The sequence below is a fragment of the Diceros bicornis genome, chromosome 23, assembly GCF_020826845.1.
Source record: "Diceros bicornis minor isolate mBicDic1 chromosome 23, mDicBic1.mat.cur, whole genome shotgun sequence".
Lineage (NCBI taxonomy): Eukaryota > Metazoa > Chordata > Mammalia > Perissodactyla > Rhinocerotidae > Diceros > Diceros bicornis.
This window is the reverse complement of record NC_080762.1, coordinates 17,360,947-17,381,475: the sequence shown is the minus strand read 5'-3', so window position 1 is coordinate 17,381,475 and position 20,529 is coordinate 17,360,947. Positions and strand designations below refer to the sequence as shown.

At 38.1% G+C, this 20,529-nt stretch overlaps 1 protein-coding gene across 1 annotated transcript in view; it reads right to left on the bottom strand.

The window, feature by feature from the left end:
• Window positions 1-20,529, bottom strand: part of FAM184A (family with sequence similarity 184 member A) — a 118,149-nt gene that overhangs the window by 36,861 nt on the left and 60,759 nt on the right. Inside the window, exons 6-9 of the mRNA XM_058566377.1 lie at window positions 18,011-18,133; window positions 9,308-9,469; window positions 6,080-6,198; window positions 5,262-5,412 (exon numbers count right to left, since the gene is read on the bottom strand). Coding sequence (XP_058422360.1) covers window positions 5,262-5,412; window positions 6,080-6,198; window positions 9,308-9,469; window positions 18,011-18,133 — 555 coding nt within the window. The remainder of the gene's footprint in view (window positions 1-5,261; window positions 5,413-6,079; window positions 6,199-9,307; window positions 9,470-18,010; window positions 18,134-20,529) is intronic.

Sequence of the window (20,529 nt, the reverse complement as noted above, 5' to 3'; positions counted from 1 at the left end):
TCTTACACTGACATCTCAATTTGGATGAACCTCATTTCAAGTGCTCAATAGTCATATGTGGCTAGGAGCTACCATATTAGACAGCACTGGTCTAGAGATCAGAAAGTGGTCCACAACAGCCTTAAGAAACTGGCTTTTCACCTGCTGTCAATGGAGAGCATTTATTTTAATGCTCTATTTCTTACTCATGTCCTTGCTCTGTCCTACTGAGTGTGAAAATTTCTAAAATATCTTGTGATTGCAAAATCAATACATCTAAAACCAAACTTACCATCTCACCCCCTCAATTAAGAGGCTCACTGTGACTTTCCTGTCTCAGATGATGATCTGCTTTTCATTATCCTGGCTTTAAATCTCGAGGCAACGTTAACATTTCCTTCTCCTTTACCAAAGTATTCCATCAAATTACATGATTTGTTCCTTTATGGTTTCTCTTGTATTCTCAGAGAAATAAACTTAATTCAGGTCCTAATTGGGCAGAATTATTTGTACTTCATATATTTGACAACTTCCTCTTTGGTTGCTGCACCTCACTTTTTGTTCACTCTATTCAACAACTATTGAGTGCCTACTTAAACTGCTGGGGACGCAACACTGAACACCACAGATAAAGATCCAGCTCTCATGGAACTACATTCTAATAGGGAAGAGAATCAACGTGATGCCATGTAGTAATACATGTTTTGAAGAAACACAAAACAGCATAAGGGGACAGAGAGTGATGGAGGGTGCTATTTAGAGAAAGTGGTCAAGAAAGATTTTTTTGAAGAGTTAAGATCTGAGCAGAGAACTGAACAAAGTGAAGGAACAAGCCATGTAGATCTGGGGCGAGTGGGTTCCATGGGCAGAGATTGGCAGATGCAAAAGCCCTGAGATGGATTAAGCTTGGCGTGTGTGTTCCAGGAACTCCAATAGTCCAGTATCACTGTAAAAAAGGAAGGGAGAGAGTGGCAGGAGATTATGTTGGCAATGCACCCAGAGGCCAAATCATGAGGCTCCTGCAGACCACAGTAAGAGTGTGGATTGTATTCTAAAGGTGATAGAAAGCCACTGGAGGGTCTGAAGCAGGAGAGTAACATGATCCAACTTAATATTTTAAGAACATCACTTTGGCTGGTTGGAAAATAATTTGTAGGTGGGCATGAATAGAGGCAGGGAGACCAAATGTAGGTTCCAGCTGCAGTACAGGAGAGAACCGCAAGTGGCGTGGACTAGGGTGGTAGTGGAGGAAGTGGTGAGAAATGAGCAGATCCTGGATGTACTCTGAAGAGAGCAGTAGGAAATGCTGATGGACTGGCTGTGCAGTGAGAGAGAGAGGAGTCAGACAGCTGAGCAGTAAACGGTGGCAGCATCTGGGAGGAACAGTCTGGCTTAGGTTGAGGGGTGATGGAGGGGTGTGGTGTGTATTCAGGAGTTCTAACATTTGAATTTAGATATTTATATTGAGATGTCTCCATTTCATTGTCACTTCAGTATCACAGCCATATTAAGCTTCTTAAAATAAAACTATCAGCATGTTACTCCCCTATCCATAACCCTTTGACACAATCTCACAGCTTACTGAGTAAACTCTGAACTCCTAAGCCTGGAAGTCAAAGTTTTTCACAATGACCTCTCTCCCCAACTGTCTCCACCTCTTGTTTTTCTGTATTCCTCATAGTGCCTGGGAAGTAAGAGAATATTCAATAAAATGTTTGTTGAGTGAATAAAAATATTTGTGTTCATCCTTCACCCTATTCAAGAGTCACACTAAAGCTGACCTCTTCAGTGAAATCTTTCCCAATCACACTGGCTATATTACTCTTTCTCCACTCCATACTCCTACCAGTGGAATGTTGGTGAATGTTTGACAGCTCTCTGAAAAATAAAGCCCTGGTTTGTAGCATTTGCTGATATCTGTGGTGTAAAGACTTCCACCATGGATGATTGCAAGTCACCAACATGATGTCCCTGAATATGCAGTTGGGGAGACATGCGCACAATCAGCGGTTGTGACCTGGTAGGAGGCAGTTCCAGTACACCATTGCTCCTACAGTGCAACTGTCCAGACCATTTACAAAGTCACTTACTACACACTGACTTTTATTGTAGACATCTGTATACAAATCTTCCTCCTATTAGATTTTAGATTTGTGGAGGGTAAAAATTGTGTCATACACATGGCTATAACCAGCTACATGTCCTTGGGGCCTCCAAGTTCAAAATGGAGAGTCAGACCCAAACTATAAAATTCCACAGTTCTATGTCTGAATGATCTGTGTGTCTCCCAAATTTCTCAGTCCACTGCTCTGAATGAGGGCATTGGAATATGAAGTCATATTGGACCCAAAATAAAATGTGCCTTGAAAAAGGTGAAGTAAAGGAATATATGATGGCATTTTAGGATCACAAATAAAAAATATGATCACAGAGGATTCCATATGATCACTCTTCTTTAGACAGAATTGAAGAATAAGAGGGTAGTTCTTTTGCTATAAAGGAATTCGATTAGCTCAGGAAGAATAATTAGTCTTGGACTAAAGTGTAATCATTGGAAAGATAAAAGAATACAATGAGATAGTCAAAGAAAATTAAAAAGTATGAAATCAGACTCTGATTGGAGCAGATAATGAAAATATGCTAATCCTCCTCTTTTTGCTGAGGAAGATCGGCTCTGAGCTAACATCTATTGCCAATCTTCCTCCTTTTTTTTTCCCCCCAAAGCCCCATTAGATGGTTGTTATGTCATAGTTGCACATCCTTCTAGTTGCTGTATGTGGGACGCGGCCTCAGCATGGCCGGAGAAGTGGTGCGTCGGTGCGCGCCCGGGATCCGAACCTGGGCCGCCAGTAGTGGAGCGCGTGCACTTAACCGCTAAGCCACGGGGCCGGCCCCTGGAAAATTTCTTAAGGTGAACAACATCTGATTCAAGAAAAGTAAAATTCTTATGATTTTCTATGCCCATTTTTTGATAGGTAGGCCATGAGGGCTAGTTTAAATCAAATTTAACTCGCAAGAGTTTAAATTCACATGAAGACAAATTTTATTTTGTCTTTGCTCTAAGTAGGATGAAATACAAGGGAGCTAAGGCACAAAAATAAACTCGTGTTCAGTTCACTCAGAAATAGTTAAAATATGTGAAAACACAGATCCTTTGACACTTTTCATAATATATGCTTCTGCCTAAACCCTGGCTGTTCCAATTCCATCCCCCCCCTTACTCCTTTAATATCACAAACCCCAAGCCAGGTCTGTTTTCCCCCAGTGCGGAGGGGGCTGGCTGTGCTGGTCGGGGGATGCGCGAGGCCAGCAGCAGTAAGGAGAGTGAAATGTTGTAGGGTCAGGGTGGGGGGCAGAGGCCATGAGGAACTGGGCTCAGCAGGAGTCAGGCAAGTGGAGGGTGGTGGCATGGGCGTCAGAGCACAGGCTCTAGGAGTCCATCCCAAAGAGTCCAGAGAACAAGACCCAAAGGGCCAATACGGAGGCGTCCCGTGTCCAGGACAAAGTGCCATTACAAAGTCCGCTGGGCCTGCTATAACTTCTTGTCATCTCATATGTCTGGAAAGAGTGAAACCTTGATAACATAATACCCACTTTCACTTTAATATGGAATCCTTTGTTTAGTTTTCCTAACTTTTTTTGGGCACAGATCATCTAGGAGTGCAACCTCCATTTGCCAGCTTATGTACAGTAATGTGTAAGCTCTATACACCTTAGAAGTGGGGAGAAAGGAAGATACTGTAATTTTGGAAATGGCCTGATGGCCCAAAGCATCACAGATAGTTTTACCTTTGGAGGCAGTTAATTCCTGGTTATCTTGATATTTATGGTTAAACTGCTTTGAAAACTGATTAAAAAGCTGGCAGAAATTGGACCCAATATGTAATAAATTATTTTATAATACATAGAACTACAAGATGTAAAGCATTACGTTCTCTCAGGAATGAACAATGCAGAATAGACATCCAAAAAAAGAAAGAAAAGAATAACAGAGAAGCATGGATGACATCTGACAATTTAATACAAGAGAGATTAAATGAATAACGAATAAAATAATTTAACAGAAAATAAGTGGGAGAAGTGGTGGGCTCTCTTTACACTGCTGAATCTAGCCAAAAATTATCTATGTTCAATACTGTCTTACTGAAAAACAAAGCAGACTTTTAGGGATGTTTTTCGTTTTTATCATATAATCGACCTAATTAAATCTTTCTAAGTACAAAATATCCTAGAGGAGTAGCACCACTCCACCCAGTGAAGTCTGTCATTCTAGGTCCCTAAGTAGGAATGTAAAATAAGTATACAGAAGGTAACTAATAAGCAATGCTAACATGGTTAGCATTGTTTCCTTGTTCTTATTTTTGTCAGAGTTTCAAAGGTTTCAAATTTATTCACAAAAACTCATATATACATGTATGTATACTCCCCTTTCAGAGTTACATTATAAATTATGAAATACCAGACACAAATTGGCAGGCCCCAAGTACTCTTAAAAGTCACTGCATGTATGTACCTATGTAACAAATCATCTTACAAAAAGCCTATCCTGTTTATTTTGAAATTCACCGTGATCACAAATACAAAGATAACAGCGGATTCCGAGCACTAAATTACTGAGCTGCTTCTTAGCTGAGTTCTGCGCTTGCTTATCAACTGGTGACTCACGCAGTCAGTCCTATTTAATTACTGGCTTGGAAGGAGAATGCTGAGAATGCATAAATTTAGAAGTTGTGAAAATGTGCATATTCTTTTAATTATAGTTATAAATGCTATGGAAATAAGGGAGCATGACATAAGAAGACAGATTAGGACTACCACCCCCTTTCGTTTATATCATTCTGAAGCATAACAGGTAACATCCTATTGGTGAAAAAGAAGTAAATTGCTCATTTCTCATAAGTGGTTTTAGGCAATCATGATACATTTAATAAATTTTGCCTTCCATTGCCAAAATGGTATCTAATGGCTTGAAAAAAGATTTTATACTTTCAAAAAATAGGTAACATTTCCATTTAAAACCTCTAATGTGCTCAGTTCAAATATTAAACTAAAAAACTGTAAATTCTTCTCAGTATTTAGGACTGCATATGTAACATAATTATTTAGCACAATGTTTCCTAAGTTTATAAATATGTCTCCTTGATTTTATACATTTTAAAATTTTAAGTTTGCCCTATGAAAAATACCAAATACAGTGAATTAACATACAGTGTTTCACAATATTTCCCTAGCTAGAAATGTCAAGGAAAATGAACCTTCATAAAGTACTGACTAGTAATTACCTGGTTTAAGAGATCTTCCACTTTCTTCTGCCATGAATCCCTGGCTGCATTTTTCTCTCGCTCTTTTAACTGCAAAAGTTGAGACATTGCTGACTTCTTATCCTCTTCATGTTGAAGTCTTAACTCTTCACGAAGTTTAGAACACTCTTGTCTAAAATAAAACAAATGCATTTACTTTGTAAAGAGAATTATTCCTCTCAATAATTGTAATACAGTCACGCACCATGTAACAATGTTTTGGTTAACGACGGTACACATAGACGACAGTGGTCCCATAAGATTAGTGCCATGGAGACTAGATGTGTAGTAGGCTATACCATCTAGGTTTGTGTAAGTACCCTCTATGCTGTTCCCACAATGACGAAATCACCTAATGACGCATTTTTCAGAACATATCCCTGTTGTTAGGCACGTATTCTAAGCATTTAATTAACCCTCCTCAAAAGTCTGTGACTCCGAGTAAGAGTAGATTATTTTATAGTTAAGGACTATAAGGTAAATTGGTAACTAACCCAAGATCACTGATTTATCAATTTATCAATGGCAGAATAGGTACTAGAACAAATAAGTCTTCTCACTTCAGGTTACTACTTGGCCTATTTTATAGTCAAGGAAACGAAATCAGAAAAAAGTAAATCTATATTTAAGCAGACTAAAAGAGTTCTAATTTCTCTGCATCTAATCACAGGAAAAATTCATTATATTTAATGAACTTTTGCTAATCTGCTTTAATAATAAGACAATATGAGCCATATAACAGAACAACATTTGTTGCATATCTCTATTGGTAAGATTACACTACAGAGTGAAAAACGTACCTAAGATTTTCAGTCCACTTTATTTCTAAGTCGTGGGCCATTCTGTCCACTCTGAGCTTCTCTTCTTTCATGGCAGCAAGTGTTTCTTCATGCTGTTGCCTTTCTTGTTCTAGCTCACCCTGAAGAACAAAAACTTTTCAATGAAGACTAATCATCAAAAGCAAAGTCACTGCTGGTTATTTCAAATAAGTAGAATGCTTGCATTTTAACGTTTAAATTCTTACAGCACAATAATTAATAGTGCTGGGAATGACAATTGCTTGAGATTTTCTGACCATAAAATACATGGAACACATTTTATATTTTAAATGTCTTTGTCTAAACTATTTAAAATAATTTGTAAAATTATAAGCCTTAATAAAATATAGTTTGAAGTCAGCATAATTAATCATCTTAACTAAACCTTCCATATCACAGGTATCTAACAATATATTGATTATTCAATTATCTTCACAGGTACACACATTTCATAGACAGATATGTTATGCAATTTCATTCATATTCTTATTTAAAAGTATGCTATTTATTCAGAGCTTAAGCTGTATAGCTGTACCCCACTGACATGATTGAAATAATTATAAGAAATTTAGTCTATTTGTATTATGTAACTTCAAATCAGTGGTCCATATGTTTATTGTTATAGTAATATCATATGATACATATGAAATCCCTGTAAATTGGCATAAATCAAGTGGCTCTATGGAGCCTGGGGCTAGAGGTGACCTGTTTGGGCAGCACTGACAACCATCGGTCCCTGCCAGCAGCACAGCAGCTCTGCGGGTACAAGAGAAGAGGAACAGATGATGGTCCATCCTTCTGTCACCCGGTGACCTTCCTGGCTCACTCCCCTGCTAACAGCAGGTGTTGTAGCAGTTGCCGAGGGGCGTATCCAGGTTAGTGGAGAAGAAGCAAGGCAGTGTTGAAACTGTCATCCTACATGGCTGACCCAGCCATTAGGCAGTAAGTACCGAAAACTGAATTCAACCATCTTAGCCAACTGTCCTTTTCTCTAAGTATTCTGCCACTAGGAATTACGTTTTCCACCAAAGGCAACATTAAATGGAGTAGAATTACTTAAAAAGTACTTCTTTTACTGAATGCCAAGCCCTTTATTAGACATTATTGGGGCAGGAAAACGTAAAGAAAACACGTGCTCTTAAGGAGCTTACCCAAAGTTGGGGTAAACTGTGACGCAGCACCCATACTTTCTCAATTAAAACTGTCTAGCAGAACAGAAAATGAACAGTTATAAGGTTTGGCTTCAAATTTTTATTACGTTCTGCTATTTGACAGAAGAACAATGTAAATACGAGCATGGATCTTGAAGAAATGAAACTGAATCCATAAGTCTAATTCTCAGTGCCAGGATGGGGTGGGGTGGCAGCAACCTGGATAAAACACCTGAAGGCAGGAGGTGGGTATGCACCCCGGTGAGGGATGCAGACCCTCCCTCCAGGACACCATATCACAACCACCTATATTCTACCAACATTCGCTAGAAACATCTCAACTGTTTTTTTTGTTTTTTGTGAGGAAGATCAGCCCCAAGCTAACATCTGTCAATCCTCCTCTTTTTGCTGAGGAAGACTGGCCCTGGGCCAACACCCGTGCCCATCCTCCTCCACTCCATATGGGACGCCGCCACAGCATGGCCCGACAAGCGGTGCATTGGTGCACGCCCGGGATCTGAACTGGCGAACCCCGGGCCACTGCAGCGGAGCGCGCGCACTCAACCGCTTGCGCCACCAAGCCGGCCCTCAACTGCTTATTTTTAAATACATTTTTCTACCTTAAAATATCATTTTCCTGTTATTTTGGACAATGGAAAAAACACCTCTTAACACAGTTTAGTCATATAGTTCACCTTCATGCCACAGAATGCTAACACTGAGATTATAGTCGATGTGTTTGGCATCACATAAATTAAATATATCAAGTTGTGTATTATACCAGTTCTAAATTCCAACCTATTCCTTGTTACATATTAACATTGTCATATCACATAGCAACTAGAGACAGGTACACAGAAGGAAAAGAAGATTCAAAGAGAATGAAATAATCTGTTTCTTTTGTTACAGAATTTAAAAACAATGTAATTAGTATTCAAGGTGTATATATATATAGAGAGAGAGAGAATATAATTATATCTTAGCTAAAATATAAGTGGCATTATATATGCACCATACACACAAGGTACCTCCACTAAAGTGCCCTTGTTTACATGCTTTTGAAATGTCAATTCTAAGCTAAAAAAATAAAATTTAAAATAATATTAAAAATAAAAGGCAACAAATACTGAGTGTTTATTTTGCTAGCACTGTGCTGAAATGTTTTATCTCACTGAATTATTACAATTGTGGTATAAAGTGTATTATTATCCCCCACCCCTCCTGCATTGTTCAGATGAATAGTTACACACCAAGTTGTGGATCCAGAATGCACACCCAACCAGTCTGACTTCAGAGCCCACGTTATAATCACCTGTCTGAAAGAAAAAGTAAGAACTCCTGGCTACTACTCCCGTTTTTACGGATTCTTTTCTCTACTGTCTAAGGCAGTCGAAATATTTGCTCTGCTCCATGAGAAGGGAAAGGGAAAGACAGAGCCTTTCTGAAATTTGTAGGTCTCAGAGAATCACTTAGTTGCCATATATGAGCAGCTCTTACCAATAAAAGAATTGTGCATACTAATTGTTATGGGCTGAACTGTGTCCCTCAAAATACATGTGGAAGTCCCAACCCCCTAGTACCTCAGAATGTGACCTTATTTGGAAATAGGGTCAGAGCAGCTGTGATTAGTTAAGAGGAAGTCATCCTGGAGTAGAGTGAGCCCTTAATCCAATGTGACTGGTGTCCTTATAAGAAGATGTGAAGACACAGAAAGGATGCCATGAAAAGACAGAGGGAGAGAGGGAAGTTATGCTGCCACAAGCCAAGGAATGCTGGGGTCTACCATGAGCTGGAAAAGGCCAGGAAGGATCCTCAGAGGTTTAAGAGGGAGAATGGCCCTGACAACACCTTGATCTTGGACCTTCAGCCTTCAGAACTGTGAGAAAATAAATTCCTGATGTTTTAAGCCACCTACTTTGTAGTACTTTGTTATGGAAGCCCTAGGAAAATAATACATTAATTATACACAATGTGGTGATTACAATCACCTTCAAGCAAAGTGACTACATTATATTTTTACCCTGCTGCTGTTTAGATTGTAGCAGAATTATGAAATTACCTCAACATTTAAGAGAGCATCCTTGGTCTCCTTCAGCCTGCCTTTAGTCAAGTCAAGCTCATTCTGAAGTCTTTCCTGGGAGTCCTGAAGACTAGCAATGAGTCCTTCCGCAGAGCCAAGACCTTGTTCGCTCTTCCTCACCAGATCCTGGAGGCGGCCAATCTGTAAGTAAGTAGAGGACTTAACACACCTCGTTAACTGACCAGCGAACAGTCACGTTTTTCTTCTTAAAGTCTTTTCTTTAGTTGTAATTTTACTGAATGGATCTTTCTTGATGAATTTGGAAGAAGCATTCACTCGTGATAGCCTTCATCTGTTGCTTTTTGAAAAAAACCTCCATATTTATGATTTTCCTTTTTCATGACAACCATGTAAATAAATAGATATACCTCAAGCTCCCCATTTAACAAAGAGAATTCCTAGTTCTATCATATCATCAAATACCTATAAAAAGGAACTGAAGCAAGGTAAAGATTACATCAAAGACCGAGGAAAAAATGTATTTTTTAAGTAAAAATATTTTTAAAACTGTTCTTTAAGTGAATTACTTATATGTCATTTGAGCCCAGTCCTCCTGCTATTTATAAAGGTGATAAATTTCAGCCAATATTGATAAACTGGTAAATGCATCATAAATTAAAGTTGTGATTTCTGTGTTTCCATAAAATTTGTTTCATGAAATTGTTAAGAGTTAAATTTATACACTCTTGAAATTAGAAGCTAATAGACAATTTGTTGATTAAGCAGATCCACATCCTCAAATTATGAGAACTAAAATCTATAAATGAAATACTTTAAATTATCTAGGAAAACGCTATGAAGTACAAATCTCATTTTTATAAAATGGCCAAGCCTATCAAAACTCTACAAAATGAAAACTGTTAATTTAAAAATAATATCTGGGGCCGGCCCCGTGGCTTAGCGGTTAAGTGCATGCGCTGCGCTGCTGGCGGCCCGGGTTCGGATCCCGGGTGCGCACTGCCGACGCACTGCTTCTCTGGCCATGCTGAGGCCGCGTCCCACATACAGCAACTAGAAGGCTGTGCAACTATGACATACAACTATCTACTGGGGCTTTGGGGGAAAAAATAAATAAATAAAAATTAAAAAAAAAAAAATCTGAATATTTCTCATTGTAAATACAGACATCACCAAGAAAACTATGCAAATTCTCCAACCCCCTCTCTGACCCACAATCCTCCCCCAGCCCCCACCAGGACCTTCCTATCCCCTCTCCATGCAGGTATATGCTGATCAAGTCTGATAATGGTAGCACTTATCTTGTTAGTATCTTTAAAGGGATGCTAAATTAACCTTACAAAATGAGTCGGGAGCCCCCCATTTTTTCTGTGCATAGAAATATTTTCATAGCAAAAGATTTATCAGTTTCTTGAAAGTTTAGTAAAATTCATCCATTAAAAACCTGTGGGCCTAGTGCATTTCTAGATACATGTTGGACTGTTTAATTTCTTTCATGGTTATAATTGGTTTGGTCAGGTTTTTCAAGTACTTCAAGTCATTTTAGAAATTTAAATTTTCATACGAAGATATCTTTTTTCTAATTTTTAAAATGTACTGGTGTATTTGTATATAGTATTCATTTAAAATGTTTATAATTTTCTCTGTCACTGTATTTATGTCCCCTATCGCTATTCTATATTGCTTACTTGTATCTTCTCTACTTTTTGTGTTGATCTGGCTTGCCATAAATGTGTACTATAGTGATGAATGAATGAATGAATGTAACCAAAAGCAGCTGTAACAGAGCTGAAAGAGTACTGAACTTAGCAGAAAATCTAGTTTTAGGTTCCTGGTCTGCCACTATAAAATAGGAGTAATAATACCTACCTCACAGAGTTATTATAATAATTAATTTCAAGGATATATGGGAAAAGATTCTTTAACTAGAAAGGAACATACAAATATCAGGTACCAATCAATAAGAAAGGGATAACCATATTTATCAACATAGAGAATTTTCTTCCACAATCCAGAAAATTTTCAGATGAATAAGAGTTACATATACAAATGCTATACATGAAAAAAATTAGAACGATATTCTAGTTACTACATAAAGAATTAAAAGAAAGGATCTGTTCAAGAAACTAAGACTCTAGAAACAGAAGGAATACGTTTTAACAGGCAAAAACTTTAAAATTCTGCACAATTAAATATAATAAGCAAAAAAGTGATAAACATAGCAATTAAAGTTTGTTTTCTAAAATATAATAAAAATGTATACATGTGTAAGACATCTGTTGTCTGCCAATATCAAAATCTCCTTTAGTCATCTGGGGAATCTCCCCTTCTTCCCTATCAGTCCACGTGGTCTCACCAGGGCTTCAACCCGAACTTCAGGACTGAAGCGCTTCATCGAAGTGTGAACCAATAAGGTCGTCTCATTTTGTCATCCGTGGGAACTGGATCAGGGCATGCACACAGTTTAAGCTTATCTACTCACAATGATCTCAGGACTTCTTAAGGAGTTCCTAAAAAAGTTTCTTTTCCAGTTGCACATGTACTAAGGGAATATATAACTAAAGCATGAAGTCAACACAAAGAGAGCAAATCCAACTCAACAGAAAAAGAGAAACTGAGTTCCAGCATCACCAATTTCAATTCTGAATCTGGTCAGGTCTGATGCGAACATTACCCTGGACTTTTTAGTCACATGATGCAATAATTTCCTTAGGACAGTCTGAGTTGGGATTTCTGTCATTTGCAATAGAGATCAACTCAGATTCTTGTTGATAGCATGCATTATTGAGGGAACACCGTTAAGTAGAAACCTCCTTTCTGGAATATCTATCCATGCTTGCTCTTCTCTAGTCCATTCTCCTTGCAACCCGAGTCAATTTTTTGTAAATTACAAACATGGACACCAGTGTAGATCCCGCCCCCATCCAGGCATCCACATATTTGTACTTAGAATCTTCCAAATGCTTCCTGTTTCCCTCAAGATAACATCCAAAATCTTTCATGCGGTTTACAAGGCCTCCACGGCAGAGCCCCTGCCTAACTCTCCAGCCTCAGCGCGGCAACTCTCCTCCTTGGTCTTTATACTCATTGGGAAGACGAGTGGTACTGTGGTGAAGAACTGAGTTCTGAAGTCATACCTCCTGGATTGAAATTCTGGTGTTACCCACTTACTAAGTGACTTGGGCAAGTTACATAAACTTTGTGTGACTCAGTAACTAATATTTACTGCATAGGGTTATTGTGAAAATGAAAGGACTGAACAGTATGAAGGAGAGACTATATAAAACAATGCCTGGGACCCAGTAAGAACTAAATAAATATTAATTATTATTATTGTTGCTATCACATTCCACCTATACTGGTATCCCTCCAATTCCTAGAAACTTCTCATGCCTGAGGGCCTTTGCATAAGCTTTCCTCAGTTTATTCTTCTGGCAAACCTGTTAATTGTTTACCACCATTTTGCAGTATGGGTCACACTTGTAATTACTTGTGTCTGTATCTGTTTCTCGATGCTGGTAGGGACCATATCTGACTTATCCACCACTGTCCCCACAGTGCCTAACACAGTGCTTTTGGTGCCAAAAGACATTCATTTATTGAATAAATGAATGAGTTAAGAACAGAAAAAGTTCACATATACTTACTAGCAATTAAGAATAAATAAAATCTCTTTACCATCTCAAGCTGTAGGTATTTAACTCCTAAAAGGACCCTCAATGCCTGGTACCTCGTATTGTACCAGGGTGGCTGCTAGGCCATGTGACACTTCTAAGCAGAAAAAGGCAATCCCCCCACAGCTCTGGAAGCAGCTCCAGAACATGGAAAGAGGAACAAAAAACGCTTCTGTGTGAATTAGAAAAAGACCCCCCTTCTTCAAGCAGATAGTGTTCTGTGGCAACTTAAGTTACTTCTAAATTTATTCTACGATAAACGGCACCAAAATTCTGTCAATAATCCTTAATTATTTGCTTAGGTTAAATACAGAGAAATGTATGAGTCAAAGGACATGCCCATCTTGAAGGCTTTTATACCTGCTGCTAAATTCCTTTCCAGGAAAATGAGACGGTTCTATATTCCCATCAGCAGCTTTTGAGTGCTTATTTCTTTACCCTTATCAACATGGCATGGGCTCACTTAATTTTTTATCATCATTAATTTTATGGTAATGGAAATGGCATCTCATTGATTTAATTTCCAGTTTTTAAGTTACAGTGATGTTAAAATTGTTTTTCATGTTCTTCTTCAGCCCATTAAAAAAAATTAGGGTGTCTGTATATTTCTCATTGTTTTGTAAACACTCTTAAGTTGTTAAAGACATGAATTTTTGTTACTCATACAATTTGCCAACCATTTATTCCACCCCTCTCAGTTTCTCCTCTCTCATAATTTTACTTACATTGTGTTTTGATATACAGAAATTTTAGCTTTAACTGTACAAATATCTTGTGCTTTTAATTCATGACATTGTCATCATGTTTCAAAAGGCCTTCTTTGTCCTAAGGTTTGTCACTTTTTTTCTAACCCTTAGCCCCATCTGGAAGTTTTTTGGTACGAGGTTGAAGAAGGAATCTAACTTCATTTTTCTCTCCTTTTCCATTTACATATAGTCTTAAAAGAGCAGTGTCAACAACTATGATTCAGACGAAACCTGTGAACTCTAGCTTCTATCCTACATTTATACTGAAATTGTAGAAAGGTCCTCAGAGAACTCTTGATTGCCTAACCTTTTCAGGCCTCATATTCTGACTCCTAATCACTCTGACATTGTGAGGCACTTCCACCCTCCTGTAGGTACACACCCACTAAAGGAGCCAGAGAAATGAGTTGTTTGCTTGCTGTAGTGGGCAGAATTCTAAAATAATCCCTGTGCGACCCTCACTTTCCCTGGAACCTATGAATACGATGAGATTGCACTCCCATGATTGTGTTACGTTATTTACCGAAAGAGATCTTACAGATCCTTGAGTAGTTCACTTTAACGTAATCAAAAGGTAGACTATTCTAGGTGGGCCTGACCTAATCAGATAAGTCCTTAAAAGTCAGAAAAATTAGAAGCCACAGAAGTTTACCTGGGAGCCTTGAAAGAGTAAACTGCTATGTTATGAGAGGATGCGGACATGTAGTAAAGACTCTGGCTCTGGGGGGCTCTAGGAGTTAAGAGCCGTTTCTGGCCAACAGTTAGCAAAAAAGTGAGGACCTGAGTCATACAGCCCACAAGGAAATGAATTCTGACAACAACCAGTAAGCTTGAGAGAAGACCCTGCATCTCACACAGAATCCTAGAGATGCTGCAATGTCTTGGACGTTGCCTTGATTTCAGTCTTGTGAGATGCTGAGCAGAGGATCCATACTTGGACTCCTGACCCACAAAACTGTGAGATAATAAACATGTGTTGTTTTAAGCCAGTAAGTTCTGTGGTAATTTGTTACACAGCAATAGAAAACCAATACTCTTATTTATAGGAAGTTGATTTAATTTTCAATGATGAGTTTTAATCATTCAACAAATACTCCATTCACAAATGTTTACTAATCTCCTACCACGTGTCAGGCAGTACATAAACTGTGATATAACATTTTGTAACAAACAAATGCAAATGATTTTCATTTTAACAAAATACTGAACTATATATATGCTTAAAAAGCTTATGTCCAGAAGAAAATCTACAACTTAAATGTTACAAGAACATTTAAAAAGACCATAATAGTCCGATATATTGACCATTTAGCCTAGCATTTTATCTTTGAAGGTGAGCCCAAATAACATTTCATAGGATAACAGGGTTACCCTCCACCTGAGATCTTAGGCTCACAAGCTTCCCTTAATATCCCATTATGATTCTGGCATTCACGAATTTATCATCTAAATCTACAGTTGACCTAGTCATATTTTTAGGCTATCTCACTTGTAAGGGTATCAAGATCTATCAACTTTAAAACACAGTACATTCTTTAATTTTTTCTAAAACAATCATTTTCAGTCTTTATGAAGTATTCTCTAATTCTTTCTTCCTGTTTTTCCATAGACGTATCTATTTTCCATCCAATAAATGTAAACAGAATAAACTCTCTATTTAAAAGGCAAAAACTTCACACTAGATATTTTAAAAAATGCAGCTATATGTGGTTGGCAAGAGGCACACATTAACATAAAGATGCAGAAAAACAGAAAGTCAGTGGATGGGAAAAGATATACCAGTCATATCAAACTAAAAGAAAGCTGGATATACAATGTCAGACAATACAGACTAAGCCAAAAAGTATGATTCATTAAGTAGCTAAACCAGTTTTATATCTATAAGAACATAACAAAGCCTCCAAATAAAATTGACAGAATGTAAGAAGAAGCAAATCAACCATCATAGTATCAGTTTTTAGTAACTGATAGATGAAGAAGATAAAAGTCAAAAAGAATGCAGAATATTTGAACAAAACAGCTTAAAATCTTGATTTAATGGACAAGCATATAGACTACATTACATTAAACAACTGGATGCACCCAGAACATTAAATTTCTTTCATGCGCTAGGTCACAACGCTAGTCTGAACAAGTTTCAAAAACTGTTTTCATGCAAACCACAAGTTCTAACCATGATGACTCTAAGGTTAAAAAAGCATTTCACTCTCACACAACTCTTCCAGAGAACAGAAAAGGAAATAAGTCCTATTTCACTTTATGAGGCTAGTATAACCTTGATTCCAAAATCAGAAAAGGATGGGATAAAAAAGGAAAAGTACAAAGCAATCTTACACAAACCTAGGCTCAGAAACCCTAAAATGAGTATTAGCAAACTGAATCTAGTATTATATAAAAAAGATTTTATATATATATATATATATATATATATATATATACACATAACCTATCACGACTAACTAGGACTTAGTCTAGAAAACCAAGGTTGATTTAATATTAGAAAATTGATTAACATAAGGTACCACATTAACAAATTTAGGAAAAAAAAGTATGATCTCAATAGACACAGAAAAATCAACATCAATTTGTGATTTTTTTAAAATTAGGAAACTAGAATTACAAGAGAATTTCCTAAACCTGATAAAGAGGACTTACAAAACAAAATTTTAGGAAGCATCATAATTAACTGTGATATGTTGACATCCTTCATTTTAAGAGCAGGAACCAAAACAAGAATGCTTATTATCTCTGGAGAGCCTAGCCAGAAAGCAGGACAAGAAAAAAGATGTCCCAGGCTAAGGGGAAGGCAGGTGCATACAGAGGATGAGCCAGGCAGATTCCTAGGGAGCCATTCTGATGTGGAACCAAAACATTACCAGGGTGGGAAAACGTAACTGAGAATGTATCCAGAAGGAAAATCAATTACATATTTATTGGAACTCTTCTCAGTGAGATTACAGCACATAGGTAGGAAGAATACTTAAACCATACAGAACTGAAAGTAGAACCCCAGGGGAGTGGCGTGAGACACAGACGGTCACTAAACTTCCCTCTAATGAGAGCAGGACACCGTAACTATAAGGATCGTGTTCTGCCGAGAGAGGTGTGCAAATTTGGAGCCAGGGACAGATTATCTTGGACAACAGAAGAGAGGCTGAGCTAATACCAATAACAATCTTAATTCTCTATCATTCTCAAATGTAGAGCATCGTACCTTCTCTGGATAAAAGTTTAAAGACAATGGAAATTGAATACTGAGTGCAAATTGTTAGCCTGCCCAGGTGCACTCGTGTGTTTTGGTGTGGTTTCTGTGAGCAGCAGAGTGACGAGAGAGCAGGACTTAGAGACTGTTGGGGAAGATGACGCTCGTGAGGTAGGAACAGCTGACAAGATGACAAGTGTCAAGACGAGCCTGTTTTAGGAAGATCACTCTACAAGTCACAGGAAGGATGGAAGGATTGGAAGGAAAAGAGGACAGCGGGGAGGCTGTTCTAGGGCAGAGCTGAACCAGGGCAAAAGAGAGAAAGGGATGGAAAAACAGTATTAGGGTTTTTAAATTGTCTTTACATTTATTTTATTCACAACTCTTTGATTTATGACACTTTTTTTCTATTCTATTCTTAGTATTTTCTTTTCCAGGCTAAACAGTACTATTTTCATATAGAATTTTAAAATTATTTTAGATGTCACTATCTAGGACCTGTACAGCCTCTCTTTGTTTTTTTTGTGAGGAAGATTAGCCGAGCTGACATCTGTTGCCAATCCTCCTCTTTTTGCTGAGGAAGATTGGCCCTGGGCTAACGTCCATGCCCATCTTCCTCTACTTTATATGTGGGGTGCCTGTCACAGCATGGCTTGATAAGTGGTGTGTAGGTCCATGCCTGGGATTCAAACCTGTGAACCCCGGGCTGCTGAGGCAGAACATGTGAACTTAACCACTACGCCACCGGGCCGGCCCCCAGTCTCTCTTTCTTAAGTGGAGATACAGTGTAGACAATACTAAGTTAATGTTTTGCAAAAGGATAGAGAAATCGCTTTTGTTTTCTTTCCTATATGGTGATCTTCTCCTTGGTTTTGCTTTTCCCCACAAAAGCACCTTGGTCTGATGTTTTTGGTGGTTAATGTTTACCTGGTGAGATATAACCAACATATTATGAAAAATTCAGCATCAATGAAAGTTTATTGATTATTTTTACTCTAGATATGTTACCTTCACTGAGGCTCACCTACTTATACAAGGTTACCAAATCAGATGTCATCATTAAGACATAAATGACATAGGTGATAGGCTTAAGAATTCTTGCCTCTTGATTGGCTGTATTCAGCTTGTCTTCCAATTCTTCCTTCAGGTTTTCTAGTTCTTGTTGAAGCTGATTTTTATCCTCTTCCAGGCTTAGTTTCTCCTTTTCATATTGTTCCTCCAATTCCTAAGGAAAAGAAATTTTTAAAAATTAACAAAATTGCAAACATTGTATACTTTGAAGGCTCCAAGAAAAAGACTATTCTGTTTTATATTTTGATACTTTGCTCTTAAATTAGCCTTACCCTTAATTAATAATATCAGTGTTAACAGCAAATCTAATTAATCCTAGCAGCTGAGATTCTATCATTCTGAATCACTTACGATGTAGTGGTTACACAATTTTTTTAAGTGGTAAGAATATTTGGTCTAGATCAACCTGTAGTCAAAACACAGAAATGTGTGATACCAATGATAATCTGGTGAGATAAAGCAAAATTCTAACTATCTCTTAAGTCAGAATTCTATAAAAAAACAAAATCCCGTAAACTTCTGGAACTCAGTGGTCTAGCACTAGAACACAGTCAAGAATTAACAAGTACAAAATTAAGGCATCTAAAGAGCAATACCAGTAAAACTGATACTTAGTGAAGAACACCTACTATTTCCCAGGTACGCTACTTAGTACTTGGGATACAAAGGCAATAAGACACGGTGCCTGCCCTTAATAAGCTCAGGGTATCAAGCAATTCAAGAATTTGTGATTAAAATCAGATGCACATGGGGAGTACAGGAGTTGACGGACGAGGAACTGGTAGTTCTAGCTTGGTAGAGAAACCTTCACAGAGAAGCAATTCCTGGGTATAGTTTGAAGGAGTGCACCAGTAAGAAAAGATGGTGAAGCAAGAGGGAAATACAACATTCTAGGCAGAAGAAAAAGCATGTGCAAAAAAAACCTGGCGGTACAAAAAAGCATGGCATGTTACAAGAAGTTCAATATTTTTATACATGGTGTAAGGTGAGAAGAGTAATGAATAGGGTTCTGTGTTGGGAGTCCCCAGGACAAACTCCAGGTGTGATGATTTGCTGGGCTGACTCATAGGACTCAGCAGACAGTCATGCTCACAGCAATGACTTATTACAGCAAAGGAAACAAGGCACAATCAGCCAAGGGAAAAGGCGCGTGGGGCCAAGTCTGCAGGAAACCAGGCTCGGGCTCCCAGGAGTCCTCTGACACAGGACTCTCCAGCAAGCTGTGACAGCACATGTGAAACGCTGTCTACTAGGAATGCTCATGAGAGACACAGTGCGCAGGTCTTTTATTGGGGGCTGGTCATGCAGGTACCCCCCTGACTAGAATGTACCAAAATTCCAGACTCCAAGAAGGAAAGCAGATGTTCAGCAAAAACCATATTGTTTACATTAACAGTTTAGCACAGTGAGTCATTCTTATCACGGAAAGGTGGGAACCCTCCCGACATTCAAGTTCCCAGGTAAGAGTCAAGAGCCAACTTTGCACCATGCTTTGCTAAGGAAGGCAGTTTCAGGCCTGCTATGTTAACTGTTTTCTGCACGGATTCTCTGTGTATCCACTTTCAAATGCAGTGAGTGAGCTTGAGTTATGAAGGAAAATATAATCCTTTTTGATAACTAAGTAATAAGGAATGGAGAAGTCACTTTTAGCTAAATGTTCTTTAAAAGATAATTTGACATTGGAGAAAGACTGTTCTGGAAGGAGGCTGGTTTTAGCTCAGGCTCAGACATGAGCTAGCCAGGCAAGAAAGGAAAAGCAACAAGTGACAAACAAGTTCTTTTGAGAGAAGAGAAGGGTACAGATAAGGCTATCATAAGAGGTTCTGACTACGTTCACATCCAGGAAATTCATATCATCTGTCTAATGGCAACTATGCTTTAAAGAAAGATTGTAAGAAATGTAAGTGGCTTAAAGCAGATTTTTAGGTGGCTCAGAAACTGAAATTCAGTGGGTGAGGGGATGACTGGGAGGTAAGTAATGAGGCAAAAATTGTACTGATGAAAGATGCCTTGATTCTGGCACTTAGAGCTTTATATAGAGGAATACAGAGAGGCAAAAGGCAGGACACCTGCAATTTAAATATTCCAATAAGAGAGGAGAAGGCTAAGGTGAAAAACGGATGTAGAAATGAAAAGTATAACAAAAAATAGCTATTCAAGAGATTACTGAAGCAGCTACCACTAAATACTTTACTATAAGGCCTGGAACACGCGATACAGACATCCAGAGTTGGTAAGCACACACATGCACCACGTAATTAAAGCTGTACAGATGGGTCCTGGAAAAGTCAGCAGGCACAGAGAAAACGACAACCACAATTTTGAGAAATAACGTCATTAAGTTCTGTTTCTGGCTACATAAACATACAAGAGTAAGTTTAGACAGAAATAACATTCTAACAGGAAGTTTTGTTTGAATTTTTAATTAAGTTTAGGTATTGAATATTTTTTCCAACTAGTTGTGTCACAAAAGGAAGGGGCACAGAGGCAGAAGATCTCAATTCACATCCTACCTCTTCTATTTACTAGGTTTGTGGCTGAGTAAATCCT